General features: G+C 41.7%; 1 protein-coding gene across 1 annotated transcript; it reads right to left on the reverse strand.

Moving 5' to 3' along the window:
• Positions 1 to 7: 7 nt before the first annotated feature.
• On the reverse strand, positions 8 to 17,626 carry rnf217 (ring finger protein 217). Its single transcript, XM_078290105.1, has 7 exons — positions 16,584 to 17,626; positions 8,595 to 8,816; positions 7,935 to 8,099; positions 5,981 to 6,078; positions 5,763 to 5,866; positions 3,706 to 3,777; positions 8 to 2,164 (listed from the first exon to the last, which is right to left on the reverse strand). The coding sequence occupies exons 1-7, from the start codon at positions 17,592 to 17,594 to the stop codon at positions 2,085 to 2,087; spliced, it is 1,752 nt and encodes a 583-aa protein (XP_078146231.1). The 5' UTR covers positions 17,595 to 17,626; the 3' UTR covers positions 8 to 2,084.
• Between the last annotated feature and the right edge of the window lie 409 nt (positions 17,627 to 18,035).

An 18,035-nucleotide genomic window follows, 5' to 3' on the forward strand; every position in this document is an offset into this window, starting at 1 on the left:
GAGGAGCTCGGGGGAACGTTACTGCATTTTAACTGCCTTGGTTAGTGGAAATAACTCGTCTTTGACCGCAGCATCGAACGCAGGTAGCTCAGTGTCAGTGTGAAACATCCAGTCTGCGTCATTTTTATGGCTGAGCAGCAACCGTAGCTCCGGTGGCTCTGCACCCATTTCCGCAATCAAGCATTTAATAACCGTCAGCCTCTCCTCCTCTGCTCCTTCTCCTATGTGAGAGAGGTCAGCATGATGTAAGTCCAGTGTTACAGCTCGGAGGGGGGGGAGGGAGGGAAGAGGGAAGGGAGTGAGAGAAGGAGGGAGGGATGGGAGGGATGTATGGGGGGGGATAGAGAGGGAAGGAAGGAGGGACAGGAAAGAGATAGGGTAGAGTGAGAGAAATGGAGGAGGGAGAGAGAGGAGGGAGGGATAAGTGAAGGACAGCAAGCTGGCTGTTGCCGGGTGACAACCTTTAAAGCTCTTGAAAATCTCCTGTTCCCTGGCAGCACTCTATGTGTGTGTGTATCCTTGTGGGTATGTGTGTATGTGTGTGTGTGTGTGTGTGTGTGTGCATTTGTGTGTGTGAGCTGGAAGGCTCTAAAGGTCACTCTCCAAACCATCCAGCAGAAAGACTGGTTGTCAGTCACAAACTCCTTTCACTGCATAAAAAAAGATTCAAAACATAATGGAATTTTATATTCAGTCTTGAAATCTTATAATCTTTAAATGCAACAATTGCTGGCCAGTCTGCTTGCTAGGTAGCACTCAAAAACGGTTTATGTAAATTCTGCATAACCTTCAGTCTGATCCCCCGCCTTATAATCCAATAGCATCCAATCTGTTCCATCATGTATTCAGTTCAAGGCAAAACAACCCAGGAGACCTTTCTGCTCACTCCTAGTATTTGGATATATATTTTTAAAACAGCATCTTCACAGCCTGCGAAAAAAAACAATCTGAACCACAAGATGTCACGGAAAATACTATCTATGTAGGACTATTTCCAATAGTAGGTTCAATGGCATTGATTCCTTGCATCAGGGCTTCTGGCCTCCAATAGCCTTGTGCTTATTCGTACAGCTTGTGTAATCTTAAAGAGCCTCCAAGCCCATTTCCTCATATAAAATCCCAAATACACTAACAGCAATACCACCTAAACCTCTGCAAAATGCAAGAAAAACCCTAAAAAATAAATCAAACAGTTTGTGGGAGGGACGGGGCTTACTGACTGTCTACCCAGCCACATTCAGGCTTTTGTTTTAGCACAATCACCGCATAGCAGCTTCGATTGTTTTTTCGTTGATGATGCAAATACTGGCATATGTGGGCACAGCGCTGAGGACCTGGCAGGGTATGTGTGTGTGTGTGTGTCTGTGTGTGTGTGTGTGTCTATGTGTGTGACTCAGCTTCATGAGTTATCGCGCTCTCAATTTCTGCCATGTTATAGCTGCTAACTCTGCATGAGCTCAGCCAGACAGGAGGGTGGAGGGAAGAGACAGGAAGACAGAGACAGAGAAGAGATGGAGGGAGAGGAGAGAGAGACAGATGGAAGAAAAGGAAAGGAATGAAGGAAGAAGACAAAAACAAAATGGAGGCTCTTTCGCATTCCAATGTTGTTGCCATTGTTTCCTTTAAGTGACAGCGGGCTGCACGTGTGTGTGTTAATTGCAACCAGGAATCCCATTAGGTCCCATTTTCCAGCTCAGGAGGGTGTGGCCTATTAAAACTGTGTCACTCTTAGTTGGCCAGCAAGTCAGACATGTCCCTTGTGGGCCACCATACCAAAGGGAACCACACTGTGTTAAGGTCAAGTCACATTTTTTTTTTCTCCTGTTCTGTTTCCTTGATGCTTGAATAACCAGCGTCCTGAAAGAAGCACTCCGGTCCCACGAGTGATGGATTTTCCTGGAGTTGACAGCGTGGGTGTCCACTTCTCTCCTGACTGGTCCTATCTACTATCTATCTCAAGCCTTAGCGATGACTCGGGTGGGCGTGTCCATCTCTGAGGCGATGTGGGCGTGGTCTTTGGAGCGGTGTGGGCGTGGTCTTTGGAGCGGTGTGGGCGTGGTCTAGGTGAAGTGTGGTTTTGGCGGTCAGATCCATCGTCCAGAGCCCTGAGTGTGCTGCTTCTTCCTCCTCTTACACACATAGTAGACTGGGAAAACTACTGAACCTACACACAGGGAGGGTGAGAGAGTGACACACAGAGGTAGATAGATAGACAGATAGATAGACAGATAGATAGAAACAAACAAACAAAGGCAGAGAGAGGGAGAGGGGAGAAAAATAAGGGGAGAGAGACAGGAAGGAGTGAAACAGAGTTACAGAAACAATTTCTTTAATAGCAAACATAACTGTAACTAGTAACTGCATGCAGATATGAACGGGGCTGTCCAGATGCAGTGTAAGAGGAAAAAGAAAAGAAAAAAAGTGTTTGGAGAAAGAAGTAATAAGATGATGATTATCATTAAATCACCCAGGACTCAAACTCACAACCTCTGACACCAACACTTTGACACTCATTTTTTGATCAAATTAAAAACCCTGCAATACTTTTATTTGTGCATGTCTAAGGATGCTCTGTGGTGATTTTCATGACATTTGTGGGAGTTGTTAGACTTAATTAGTTTAACAGTTTTTAATTAAAACTGGACTTCATAATTAATAAGTATAGCTACCAGTGTAGGAAAGTTTTCTCTGTTTGGGCCGAAAATTACAGAGCTGTAGGATGTATTGTTGATTTTTTTATGATTTTTTAATAAGTTTTAAATTTTAGACCACTGCTATAGCGCCACCATCTGGAATATTTGCCCCATACTTTAGTGAGTATTGTTTGGCATGGGACTGGAGCTATGTGCCAAGTGTTGTGCATTTTAGTAAGATATAAATAGTCTTAGTAATACATAAATAATAATAATAAACAATTCATTAATGTCTGTGGTTAAAATGTTTGTTAGACTGCTTCAATGTTTGTTAGAATATTAAATTCCGATCACTTTTCTGTAGAGTTTTGATTTGATTATTCTCCCTCTTAATATATTGCAAATTGCTTTCTTAACATTGTTTGGCATATTTGAAATTACTTAATTAACTGAAAGAGATATGAAGAGAAATGGAGAGAGACAGAGGCACGACTTCGGTGTTATTAATGGTGAAAATAAATATTAATCTGATGACATGTTAGCCTGCAGTAGATCAGCTGTCATGGAACAGATTAGCCCTGACTTCCATTACAGCTGACCCTAACAGTTTAGCTGAGGCATCAATAGTTCACAACACTGCCTGATAGACTCTTCAGATAACCAAAAGTTGCCAGGCATCATATGTTATTCCAACTACCAGCAGAGTTTTGGCTGATAATACTAGAAAATGTAGTTCCAGGAAGTAAAAATAGAGAAGAGAATATTGATTATTTTAATGTCATAATTTGGTTCTACAGCTGTGGCGCATTTATTTAACAAGAACAATTTGCACATAAAACAACACATGCACATAATTGAGAATCTCATGCTTTTTAGTAGACTAAAATTGGCTATTGTAATGCATGTTTGTGGTGTACTTTTTTCCAGTTGCATAGACAGTGGGACTGTTGTATAGCGTGTGGTAATAAATATATTTGTGGTAGAGCTAAACCTCTCAGCTGTCTGTTTACTGCGCACACTGGAGCTTCACTGTGACACATGCATTTGTGTGTGTGTGTGTGTGTAAGTTTACCTATCACCAGCGAGAGAGCTCCAAGCACCAAAGCCAGCAAAAGGAGCAGTGGAGCTATCAACACCTTACTGACTGCAGAGAGAGAGAGAGAGAGAGAGAGAGAGAGAGAGAGAGAGAGAGAGAGAGAGGGAGGGGGGGGGATACAGAGTTAGGAGGAGAGAATAATACTCATTAATAATACATAAATGTATAATTAAATTGTATTATTCAAAATTAACTGCATTGTTTTGTTCCATCTTATTGAAATTTGAATGCATCCCTCTAATAAACTTAAGTTGTTTAGGCCCCAATACATAATTACAGATGTAGAAATTAATGAAAATTAACAACTGCATCTACAACCTCGGTCATTAAATACAAACAAATTTCCTGCTACTAACGGTCCATGGTGTGCAAACAGCAATGACAGCTATAATGGGTAATTGGTCTCTTATAAGAGACAAATTAGCTCCCAGTTCAACAGGCACCCTGCTGCTAGCTAACTAGCTCTACTGCCATTAACTAGTATTAAACAAAACTATCAGAGGACCGTGCCTTCCTCTAAGCACACTACTGCCTATATTTGATCATTAATTTGGGCAAGTGTTAGACATGGACTCATTTTTGTCCCGTGTTATTTCTGGTTTGTCCAGAATGGTGCTGTAGGCATCGAGAGGCACATTTTCAGTCAAATGAGAGGTGCCTCTTTACTTGGACACTATCCACCACACACACCTACACAGGAGAGTTTACATGATCCTTATCTGCTCAGTCTGCTTATCAGATAGGGAATGTGTGCTTGTCTATGTGTGTGTATGTCTACTCATCTCTTGTTGTCAAAGCCAGATACTTGCAGATAAAAAGTCAAAATAAACTGTTTCACCAAAACAGAGTGCAGCAGATTTATATCCAACATGGCTCTATGGTCACAATTTGTCCCTGACTGACAGAAGTTGGGGAGTGGCAGCAGCCTACAGGTTAAACAAAATGGGGCTTGTGGTCAGAGGCTTGTGGGTTGGAATCCCTGTACTGGCTGGAAAAATACAGAAGAAGTGGAAAGTGAACGAGTCAAACTCCACCTTTCCTAAACAACTATTGCTAAGATGCCCAAGAGCAAGGTAATTACAGAAAAGATCCACCCTGAAACACTTTAACACTGAAAAAACAGCTACTGACAATGTACCTTGCATTTCTGGGTCCATTTTGTTGTTTGGTAGTGTATTTTTCTTATTCCTGTGAATAACTGGCCAAATATAGACAACGTGACGTCATGTTGAGATATTTCCAGGGCAGCTACAATGGAGTTTGATAGCAGATCATTGTTCCGCTGTCTAAAGCATCCACAGTCAACATTAGATTTTGCTGTCAGTCCCTCAGAATCAATCAAAGAGCAAGGGCTTCTTTCTAGACTCACCATCTTGCACTGTCGTTCAACCATCACACAGAGAGAAAACCATCGTAGAAGAGAAAGAGATACCAATTTCTCCACTGACAGCAGCCTCAATAGACCAGAATGCAATGCAGCAACAAACATTTTGCATTTTGAGTAAGGGCCATGATTCTTGCTTTTTCTTGATTGGAAAAACTCTTGCTCCACTATCGCTCTTGTTCCCTCCACCTACACTTGTAACCCACAGCTGGAGTTCACGTCGAAAGTCATTATGGGAAACGTAGGAAATCACTAATTGAAGTAGAAGTAGACGAGGCAGGTTGAAGGTAAATGGGTACACCAAAAAGGTAAAACACTTCATAACAAAATAACTCCTGGAATAAAATGATGAAATTTGAACCCCAAAACCCCAAACCACTCTAACATAGCAGCTCAGTGGCTAATAGTAGAAGGTAGTGGTCGTACTGGGTAGCTTTGAGGAGTGAATGTATGTAACTGTTTGAATGTGAAGCAGTATTACTGAAAAAGAGCAAGCATGCCAAGAAAAAAACAACACCTGGATAAATATAGAATAAAAAGTGTGCTTCTAATTTGAAGAATGTTTGGCTCAGGAGTCTCTCTCTTCCACACACCCACACACACACACACACACACACACACACACACACACACACACACACACACTTACCACAGACAGAACCTCTAATTAGGCGTCTCAGATGTGGTTTATCAGGTAGATAGCGATACTTGCAGCCAAACACACTGAGGTTGGATGTATGGTCTCCAAAAAACCTGACAACAAAAGAAAGACAGGGAGCGACGGATGCAGTGAGAACTGTTCAAACAGGCAGTAAGCAAGGCAGTCAGAGAAAAGAAAGAAAAAAGTATTAAGAAATAGACTCTAACCTCAGGTGTCGGTAGCGCTCTCCACAGCGGTAACAGAAGTTAGTGTTACACTGTGTACAGGTCATGTGGTCGCATCCCTCTGTACGCTGGATATGGATCTACAGAGAGAGAGAGAGAGAGACAGACAGAAACAGAGACAAAAACAGTCAGTTGTCAGTCAACCAGCCACAAACTATGCAGTGTATTGACGGTTATTTGCGTTATCACACGTCAGAAGTTCTTTAACTTTTTTAGCCTGGAACTCAATTTGAATACATTTTTATTTTCTCTTCCCTTACGCCCCAGGCTCACAAAACCATATCAGAACGACATCACACTTGGTCAATAACCGAGTCTGATCAGTTCATCTCAGTACATTTGAGGCAGGGAAACCTCGTAATTCTGCACAGTTTGCAGAAACATAAATGCATTATACATAAAGTGTGATCTGTACTTTAGAATGAAATGTTAGGTGGCTAACAGACTGGAAGATTTGAAAATGGAAGATACTCCATTACTGGAGTGTGACACTTGCTGCATTTTCAATGCTGAAAATGACAGAAAATAAACTGTGCTGTTGTACTCTCAGGTTCAGGATGCTAGGAGGTCGCACTAAAGAAAATGAATCGCTCACACCAATATTTGAAGGTAAAAAAGCCTCATGAAAAACAACAAAAATCCAGAAAAATATACTAATGTAACAATAAAGTAACATCACAAAAAGGTGTGGACACTGATGACAATCATGTGACACTGAAACATGGCTGTCCTTTTTGTATATATTATTTTCATTGCACCCTCACTACATTGGGAGAAACTAGTGAATGTAAACTTGTACCAAAAGTTATGAATAGAAATTGCATTATATCACAATGTCAACAATCTGAAGGCAAAACATGACAAAACTTTAACTGATAAAAATGTAAAATCGTCATATTGCCATCGTTCTCATGTTGAAAACTATGGTTCATTGTCTGCCACATGGCGCCATAATGTGAATGCAGCAAAAGACTGTGAATGGATCCTCCCTGCTGATGGGCACTCCTGCTATAAATTGGGCTGCACTCAGCCTCTCTGCTAGCTAACTACAGCATGAGGCCAATTTGCGAGCTTGATGGTCAAACAGAGGCATCTCTCCCTCCCTTCAGGCCAGATATCGACAGATACAGACCAGCTGTGTGTTAAACAGGAGATTTGTAGCTCGCTGCTCCAAGCAAACAGTTTCCATACGATTAACCTGATTAACGCACCTCACGTCCTGCCCGTTTATAAATCCAGCAATCTACCTATCTATGACTGTCAGAGTGAAATTAGATCTTGTGTAGTCTAATGTGATTATATCGAGACTGTAAGACCAGAGCAGACTGGTCTTATGACTGTGAGGGAGATGCCAGTTTCCAGGCATGGCTCTGTGGAGCGGGGACATCACAACATCATCAACAACAACAAACAACTCAAGTCTATAATCTTGCTTTTAGTTCATTTTTGCTTGATTTTGCCTTTTATTATTATGTCTAATTTTATTTAATTCAATTTTATTGTATCATTTATTCATTTATATTCCCAGTTTTTACACCTTTAAACTTAATGTTGTTATATGGCATTATTGTTGTGAACATTCCTATTTTCTCTGTTCAATATGCTCACTGCCCCTGTTCCCTGTCTATGCATCCCTATTCTGCTATTTCACATCTATACATACATCTAATTCTCTATAGCTTCCCTTTTCTTATTCCTCATACCCTCCATTTATTCATTCATCTATCAATCCTTACCTCCATCATCCAACCACTCCTCGCTTTATCATCCATCCATCCAATTCCAGACACCTACTTTACATTGTGCCCATTTCAGGCATTTGTCTGGCCATGTTGTTCTACATCAATAGTGTCATAACAGCTTGTGTCCTCCACCATCCATCCTTTTATCCATCTGTCCCTCTATATCATCCCACACTCCATCCCTCCCCACTTACCTTACACTCGGGGCATTTCTGGGCATTTCTCTGTCCATGCTCTATGACACTAGCCCAGTTTCGTAGCAGTTTGTCTCCTCTCCTGTAGTCGCGGCACTTCAGCCCATTGTGCCAGGGAGCATGGCATTTAAAACACCACACAAACTGGCATTTGCTACACTGGATCTACAGTGGAGAGAGAGGGGAGAATTACACATTATAACACATACACACACACAAACACACACACACACACCTGGGCGAAACAGTTGAATCTCGCTAATCTCCAAGACCTCAAGAATGGAGTTCATTGAAATGTTTGGAATATTTTGAGTGAAATTCATTGAAATACTTAACCGGGACTTATAAATAGTAACCATGCATGCATGCATATTCTAAAAGCTATGTATAGTCTAACTGGCAGATGAAATAATTTTAACTGTACACATCAACTGTATGGAAAATTCCATTAATCTCACACTATTCACAGAATAATGTCGTGCATCGTCCCATATTTTGTTCATTTTGTTCAGTTCAATCTCTGTGGGTTTGGAATAAATGAGTTTTTACTGTTAGTTGAATAAACTTTGAACACAAGCGTACAAGCCTGTTGTACTGGTTCTGTGTGCGGTTGGAGGCAGGTGTCTTGTGATAAGTGTGGTTGTTGGTGTGCGATGTTACCTTGTACTTGTGCTCGGTGCGGTTGGGGTTGTTTGTCTTCAGAGAGGTGAACTGGCTGCACTGGGGGCAGGGCTTGGTGCTCGAATCCAGCTGGCTCAGTTCCACAAAGTAACGGTATTTTGCCACGTCCTCATTGGCCAGATGGGAAATCACGACTCCCTCCTCCAGGAAGCCACTGCACTCTGGGATTGGACAGCTGATGTAAGCCCTGCCCACTCGCACCTGGGAAACATGACAGACAGGTGAGTCAGTCAGTAACACTGTACAAGACAGTGAGATGAGAGTATAGACAACAAAATCATCCTCAGTACATCTTTCACTCTGGAGCTCCATGCTAACTCTTCAGCACACTAAGTTGAGTAAAAGTTGGCAACCAGCATTATCCAAAGTAAAAAGACTGACCTTTTAGTGATAAAAAGTTGTTAGTGTTTTTTATTACATGGCCTGAAGATTCATGAATTTTAAAAATGAAATATTAACTTAATCTCCCATCGACCACCAAGTTCACTGCCTATGGAAACAGGGAAAGAAGTGCTGGTAGTTTATATATTGTGCTGGTAGTTTATATATTGTATTGTATGCAAATTTCACTAATTACTACACAAAACTGCTTGACCAGGACACATATCATTTAAAGGATAACACTCGTGTTTTTTAATGCATTTCTTACTATCAACAAATCCTATGAAAATAACAAAATCAACATTACGTTTGCTCTACTCCCGTTACTTTCCGACTTCCCACGTACCGTTTTTAGCCTTCAACCCGGAAGTCATTGCCTCCAATTGTAAGCTAAAAACTTTTAAATACAGCTCACAAAGACATAGTTTCAATTTGAAAAATCGCTAACTGTTACCATGAAAAGTCAGGCTATTGTAGTTTTTACCAAATCAAATTCAAATGGGACTATTTTCGGTGCTACGGAACTACTTTCCTGAGATGGAAAACTTGTTTACAGCCGGCTTATTAAGTTGTTTGAGGAAAAAGTGGTGCATCGTGATGATGAAATATGCTGCCCAGAGCAACGGCATGGCTCTTTGACGTGTTTTTAATCGTTTTTTTAATACAATGGAGTTCTATGGCTGCTGGGACATGGCTGCATTGGGCACCAGCTACATGGACGAGACTTGTTGGCAAAACAAAATCATTGCTGATTTTGTTATTTTCATAGGATTTGTTGACGGTAAGAAATGCATTAAAAAACACCAGCGTTATCCTTTAAGATTACTTACTCCTCTAAGAAAAAAACATATTAGCAGATTAATGCCCATGCATTTTTTGTGCTATTTATCACACAGAGGGCCTCACTTGATTCAAGTAATAAAAATGAAAAACTCCATGTAAAAAGTCTTCACTCTGCAGAGGGGTGATTCTCTGCCTCAGTATTGTCTATTAAATCACTGAACATACAGGATACTTCATCTGATTTCATCCTGCACTAATCTGGTACTGTTACATCATCGATGATATAACAATATTTTCATGCAAATTATGTTTGTTCACAGCCATTTAAATCCCTAAAGATATTACACATGACATGTTGCAGCATTATGCACCAGCCTGCCTCATGGAATAGAAACAGCTCTGCCCGGTACTGCAATAACCTGATCTGTGCAGCATGGAAAAAACTGATCACTTCCGCAAGATCATCTGTTTCAAAGTCAATCCCACTGTGCTAGAAGGTTTATCTGACAGGAGCTGAAAGTATGCACATATGACTACATAATATACTGCAAAGGGTAATGCCTAAAGGAGTAGATGTAGTAGTGAGTGTGTGTGTGTGTGTGTGTGTGTGTGTGTGTGTGTGTGTGCGTGCACTCAGGCAATCTGGATCTGACTGTTTGTGATGGGCTTGTCTGATATTGTGCTGAACTAGCACTAAAAAATCTATGTGTGGGAAAAACTGACACCATTGATGGGAAATGATGTATGGGAAATATTTCCAAATAACAGAGGCAGGGAGGGATGGATGAATGGAAGGAGGGAGGGGGCAGAGGGGGAGTGGTAGAAGGAGTTTATATCAAAACACACACAGATTAGCCCTGTATCACTTTGTTATGCTGAGTGAGCCATATCAATACATACAATGACAATAACAGTCTGGTCATTAAGACAAACGCTAACCTTCACATAATAGAGTCTTACTGAGCTGGGAATGGCTGCAGGAGAAAAACAATATATATCCTATATATTGATTAAAGGACGTGCTCGATTTAGCTTATGAAGCAAGTTTCAAACTGATTTCACACACTTGCCACAATTTGTTGAATTTACTTGATTGATTTATTTGGTTTACTTAGCCTGATACTTTGTTGAACAAAGATATAGAACTGACCTTTGATAAGGTGTAACTGATAGAGATTCATTAATCAAGTTTTGCGTCAGGTAAAAAGCTCAGGGAATGAGTAATAAGGCATTGTCTGCTGACAATGCTTGCAACACAAGGCATTATTGTTAGAAACAATTGACAAAGATAATCAGAGCAAATGGGCTGTAACATCATCAATATGCAGGTTTGAGGTATATTATAGACTTTATACACTTACAGAAACAGACTTTATAAAACTTAGAACTTTCCAACACATCTCAGAGAAAGGGCTGATGCAATTGCGCTATATATATTAAATTATTACATGCACATGTTTATATCATATGCATTTGCATTTTTTATGTAACTCAAGTGCATGTCTTGGATCTTGTGTGCACACAATACACTCAAAAAACTGCTTATGGGCATTAATTGGTTAGGCATAAAACAATCATGTTGTCTTTATTTAAATATAACATGTTTCTATTCATACATATGTATAACTTATTAGATGAATGTAAATTTAACAGGTTGGACATGTAATGAGAGTAGGATTACTACGGTTCCACTGCAGTCAACGTTCTTTGGGAAACTGGACCAGCAGCGTGATACGCTGATGAAGACCTTCCGCAGCTCCAGAGGAGGAGTTGGAAGAAAAATCCATAATATCTTGGCTGTCTTAGATGAGGTATGTTTCGTCTCGGAAATGCATAAATGGTTTTGTACCCTTTCACACACAAATCACTACTGCTTTCGTTGCTAAGCAATGCAGGACACATACTACATTTGTTTACACGGTTCAGCTGTTAAACATGGCGGCAACTATAGAAGAAGTTTTGTTTACTTTTTTAATATCATCTTTGTTTGAGACCGCACTAAGGCAATGGCTAAGTCCAGCTGTTGTAGCCTTTACATGTCTAAGAGACAACAACTAAGCCTCCAGCAGCATCTTGCAGACAAATCACTTGCTTAGTTGTTGTCTGTTAGACAAGTGAAGCCTACAACAGCTGGACTTAGTGACTGCTTATGCATGTCTCCAAGACATGCTAGGTCAAAATGTCTGCAAGACAGACAGTATTAATGTACTGAATAAGAGGTGTTTGCTATAGATTTGTCTGGAAGACGCACTCAAATTTGAAATTGGGGAGGAGCTTGGTGAAACATGGGTCCTGCCAAGTTGCATCATGAGATATTGTATATAATGGCATATGATACAAATATGTGCTCAACTTCAGTGATTTTGTGCTGTGTTCTATGTCTTAAAGGACTGTGACCTGGTGGAGAGAGAAGGAGCAGATGGTCCTGGGGATCCTGAAGATATGGGAGTAGTCATTTAGGGAGTGTTGCCTGCACCTGTACCAGGCTTCTTGGTTTGATTTATGCTCTGGATCTGAGCTACCCAACCGGTCTGCAATACACTTGAGGTGTTTCAAAAACTTTTTTTCAACTTGGATGGACAGAGTCCAAAAACGTACACATCAACATAGACATCACAACTTTTGTCTACCTGAAATGCACTCACACGTGTTCATGTGCAGGCAGTTTACCTTGTTACCCTTGTTTGGGTGTTTTAGCTGTTGTTAATCTTTGTCAACTTCTGATTTGTTACTGTTGCTATTGTTTTCTTTGTCAGGGAAATGTAATTATGGGAGGAAATGTTTCTGCATTTATCCTTCAGTCACTCTCAGAATGGCTAGCATTAAAGCATTTATCATTGAAATGTTACAACACCTGACAGGCTGTTAAAAATGTGAAGAAGAAAAAAATGTTTAACTGATGGACAGAATCATGCATTTATTTTATTTTATTTTTTAAAGCTTGATGGAACAAATAAACTTGATGGAGTGAAAGGCCCAGACCAGGGATTTCCTCCTGCTCCTCCTCCCCCATCATCATCTGGACAATATCTGATTTGTGTATATAATGTGTGTATAATGTATGTAATGTGTAATATCTCATGTATATAATGTAACCTGTTACACCAACAACTCATATTTATTCCAGCATCTTTGCACTCTGCACCATTGCACTATTGCCCTAGTGTTGTTTACGTTGTACATAGTAGTTAAATGTTTAGGTTTACCTCTGTTCATCTTGTTGTCCTTGTTTTTAGCTATATATTTATTCTGTGTAAGTACATTGAGAGCAATGAAAAACCGGAGTCAAATTCCTTGTATGTGTACATACTTGGCCAATAAAGCTGATTCTGATTCTGATTCTGAACCAGTGCCTAAAGGTGAAGGAGAAAATCAAAATGTCAGGCTATCACTTTTAGACTTCACGTTTGGTATTCATGTAGTTGTTGTACTCTTAGGGAGCTTAACTGGAGCAATTAGGGGTTACATGCTTTGCTATTTTCCTATCACAAGCATGCTTCTAAAGGATTCTGCATCATTTTTATAGAACTCTAGATCATGTTCTTTTAAAAGTACCTTTTAACAGGAGCAGATTTGGACTCCTCTTAGTCTCTGTCTCTCCCTCTTTCTTTTTCTATCTCTCTCGCTCTCTTTCTCTGTATTTCTCTCTGTCTCTTTATCCTGGTTGTTGAAATTTGTCAGTTGCACTTAAAAGATTTGCAATAAACCTTAAAATGCCATTTGAGTTGTCATTTTATGAACATGATAGTTTTTCGTTTAGGTTATGTAAAAACCTTAAAGAAATGCATCCAGGAAACACTTCATATCAGATCAACATAATATAGATATGTTTGACTTGGGCCCAAATCACATTGGATCAACGTAATATATATATGTTTGATTTGGGGGGAAAACACATTGGGTCAATGTAATATAGATATGTTTGACTTTGGTACAAATCACATTGGGTCAATGTGTTTTAAATATGTTTGATCTAAACATTTTAATTACATGTAATGAACATGGTAAGATACAGTTGGATTAATTTTACATGGAAATTTGCCACATAATAAAAATACGTTGAACTAATGAGTTATTTTTTTGAGTGTAGCATGCCATGCACACAAGTTAATACTTTGTTACCACAAAATACATTTTTCCCTACAGGACGGCCACTCCCATGCTCTATAGAGACTAACATAAAGAAATAGGTGTGTGTGTGTGTGTGTGTGCTCTGATCTGTCCTAACCTCACCTACGACACACTAATCACCAGGAACACACTGAACACACTATTCCTTTCTCTCTACCTCTGTCTGTCCATCTCCCTCTCTTTCTCTCCATCTCTCTCTGCACTTCTTTTACTCTTGTTTGTCACTACCCAACTTTCTCTCTCCTTTGTATCTCTCACCTCCTCTCAGTCTGTCTCCTCTCTCCTTCTCTAACTCTGCCTCACTCTTTCTCTTCCCCATCTCATGTTCTTTCTCTCTCTCTCTTGCCACCCCCCGTCTCCCCAGTCAAAAGCCAGTGGGGCTTGTTGTACTGATATATGAGAAGGCACTGGGCATAGTGTCAGTGTGTGTGTGTCTGTGTGAGTGTGTGAAATGACAACAGGCAGAAAGCAGAGAACAATAGCATCAACCTCAGGTGGTGTTACACCCACAATGCTCTCCTCCACGTGCACGCACACACACACACACACACACAGACTAAAAGCCTATTACGTGGTTATGAAAATCTATACTCTGCAGACATGAGAGCTGATGTTGTGTTATTGCAACAACACTAACTTTGTGATGACCACTGCCAGACTGGTTAGACAGGTTAGGACTGCTGGCTGATGCTCGTGCTCTCTCTCTCTCTCTCACACACACACACACACACACACACACACACACACACACACGTGTTACTGTCTGTGGTGTGTATAAATTATGAACCATCGAGGGTGACTTTGTTGTGTATTTTCTCTGAACAACGTGAAATGGAAAATAAGCCTCACTGCCAGCATGATAGCTCGAACTGTGAAGCAATGAAGCTCATAATGGGCAAACGACTGTCCCACCACAATGGTGATTATGAGCCCAGCCAAAACTAAAATTACAACTAGGCTATATTTTCAGATTGCTGTCGAGTGATTATGTGTAGTGACGATCGAGTTTGACGTGTATTTTGAGACATGCTGCGTTATGGAAGTCCCAAAAAGCTTTCCCATCTAAATACATCTAAAGACCTAAAATGCATAAGACCTAATAAATTCTTGATTGCCCCTTTCAATGTACAAATTACACAGCAAATAACATGACCATAGCACCTGTCATGTTTTTAAAAAATACGCTTCGGTGTCAAATTTTACTATATTTAAGGGTGTGAATGTCTCATTCTTGTGAATAGCAGCGTTACATTTTGGCCTTGATATGGAGCAGCCGTTCAATAATCAGAGGGTTGCTGGTTTGATCCCAAGCACCACCATCCCTGCCCACGTGCCCTGAAGCAAGGCACTGAACCCCCTCCAGCGTCGCTGCACTGCGACCATGTGCTCTGATCTCTCTGAAGAAATGCACATCTATAGGGGGCTATGTGTGCTTTTTATCTAGGCGGGATGTGTGCAAATATAAGTTTCCAGTAGCTAACGGAAAAATACACCTACACAGGAGAGTTTACATGACCCTTATCTCCTCAGACTGCTTATCAGAGGGGGAGTGTCTGCTTGTCTGTATGTCTACTCATCTCTTGTTGCCAAAGCCAGATACTTGCAGATAAAAAAGTAGCAAGGACATTACAAGACTGATATAAACTGTTTCATCGAAACAGTGTAGCAGATAATATCTAGCAGGGCTCTGTGGTCATGATGTTTCCCTGACTGACAGAAGTTGGGCAGTGGCAGTAGCTAGCAGGTCAAACAAAAAGGGACTTTGTGGTCAGAGACATGCTGGTAGGAATCCCTGCACTGGCTGGAAAAATACAGTGGAGTCAAACTCCACCGTTCCTTAACAACTACTGCTAAGATGCCCAAGAACAAGGCACTTAAAGGAAAAATATACCCTAAAAAGCACACCTAAAACCCACAGCTGAAATGCTCAGGCATGTTCAGGCCCGTTCTCTGGAGGTTATTGAAAGGTATTCTGGGAAATGAAGGGAAATCACTAAGTGAAGTAGAAGTGGACAAGGCAGGTTGAGGGAAAATGGGTACACCAAAAAGGTAAATTACAACACTTCGTCACAAAATAACTCCTGAAACGCACTGACCATCACACATCAATAGTGTAAGAGGATCTGAGGGTGGAAGAACATGTTTTGGGACTCAGGTTCATTGAAACACACTGGTACTCTTGTCATGCGGAGACATACCAGATGTCGGCCTGTGAACCAGTTTGAGCCCCAATCCAGATTTTTCTTTATTTTGAAGCATTTGAAATCTAAACTGTCTGTGGGGCAAAATGTGAACTCCCCACTAGGTAAAGTTTATCTCAGTGCAGGTAACACATGCTGCTACGTGTCAAAGTGTGTATGTGTGTGAGAGATAAGTGTGTGTGTGTGTGTGTGTGTGTGTGTGTGTGGTGTGTGTGTGTTCTCATCGACTGTGCCTAACACACACACTCTCACAATTTACAATATAGGCCTTTAGCTGACACTGTTACCCAGACCAGTTTTCACTGAGACTGCGGGTAAAGGGTTCAGCATATTGCTCAAGGACACTTCAACCAGACACATCTGTTCACTGGCTGATGCTGGGACTGAAACTGTGACCTTTCTGGTGCGGGACAGTCTCTCTCAGCACTATAAGCCCCCCTGCTGCACCAAATGCCCCCCCCCCCCCCCCTACCTGGGAGCTGACGTAGAGTTTCAGACACTCATCACACACGGCCTTCCTGCAGCAGTGTAGGGGTGCGATGGTTTTCTCCTCCAGGCAAACCCGGCAGCACTGCAACGCGGCCCACACAACGGCCTGCTCCCGGGACAGTCGGCGGCCCAGAACCCCCCGGGGGTCCACCAGGTCACCCAGGGTGTACGGCTCCGGTTCGGGGCTCGAATCCGTGCTCTGACCCATCTCGAGCTCCTCTTCGTCCGATACTAGGGCCGCCGGCGTTTCATCGTAGTGCTCTATGATTTCAACGTCTCTCCTGTAGTTGTCGTTGGCGATACAGTAAACTGTGCAGTAGACGTGTTCTTTGGCACGGAACGACTCGTCCACGGTGATTTTGTTGCTGTTCCCGGCACAGCTGTGGTGGCGGTTACGAGAAGCGTTTAGAAATTCAACTCCCCGTAAATCCGACGCCGTTAATTCGACCTGGCGATTCGACGGCCGCTCGTTTTTCGTTTCCTCTTCGCCCGTTTCATAGTCGCCGCATCCAGTTCCCTGATCAGTTGTCAAATTGGCGTTCCCTTCGTCGTTTTCATTATCCGCGTTGTATTGCACTCGGCTGTTGGTGTTGAGACGGAGAGAGGACGATTTTGAAACGGTCGTCCCGAAATTCCTCCTCAAAATCTCGACGGCGCTCGCCCTCCTCCTCCTCTCTCCTTCTCCGCCGTTGCTGTTGTTGTTGTTGTTGCTCTCCGCATCTTTCTCCTCCTCTCCGCTCCTCTCCTCTTCCTCGTCGTCCTCCTCCGAGTCCCTCTCGTCTCCATTCAGGCTTAATGCTGAGTTTGATCGTGTGACATAATGGTCCAAATCTCTGACCGACCTCTCAACTTTACTGTCGGCGAGGGAAGTTTCTGTCGGCAGGTTGCGGGATAATTTCACCTTCCCCTCGTCAAAACTGCTAATGAAACTCGGCATTTTACAGTCATAAACTACTGGTCGGTCATCTTCCATCCCCGGTTTGGCTCTCCCCATCTAGTGCGCGGTTCTCTCCCTGTCCTCCTGCCTCTCTTGTCCAACTCCTACCACCAAAACAAAACAAAACTGTTCGTTGCTTCCGGGTCTGCGTCAGCATGTGGGAACGTAGCGATATGGGAAGCCTAGTGGTGGAGCGCAGCTTTGGCACAAGCCTAGGCGAATAATCCACAGTATCGTCCATTGTATATGATATATAGCCGATTTAAAGCGTCCCGTGGTTACAAAGCGACGGTTACAATGCTCCTGGAAAACTATGGAGGCAATAGGTTCATGCGTAATTGGTTACCACTGTGCGCAATTACGCACAAATTTTGCTTGGACAAATCTGTGATGTGCATTTATCAAGGCTTACTGCATATGGGTATACGCATACAATAGCACTATAATATTCCGTAGGCCTATATTAACAGTTATTTAAGATACAAGACTCTAAACAGT

This window comes from Centroberyx gerrardi, chromosome 18 (assembly GCF_048128805.1).
Source record: "Centroberyx gerrardi isolate f3 chromosome 18, fCenGer3.hap1.cur.20231027, whole genome shotgun sequence".
NCBI classification, from domain to species: domain Eukaryota; kingdom Metazoa; phylum Chordata; class Actinopteri; order Beryciformes; family Berycidae; genus Centroberyx; species Centroberyx gerrardi.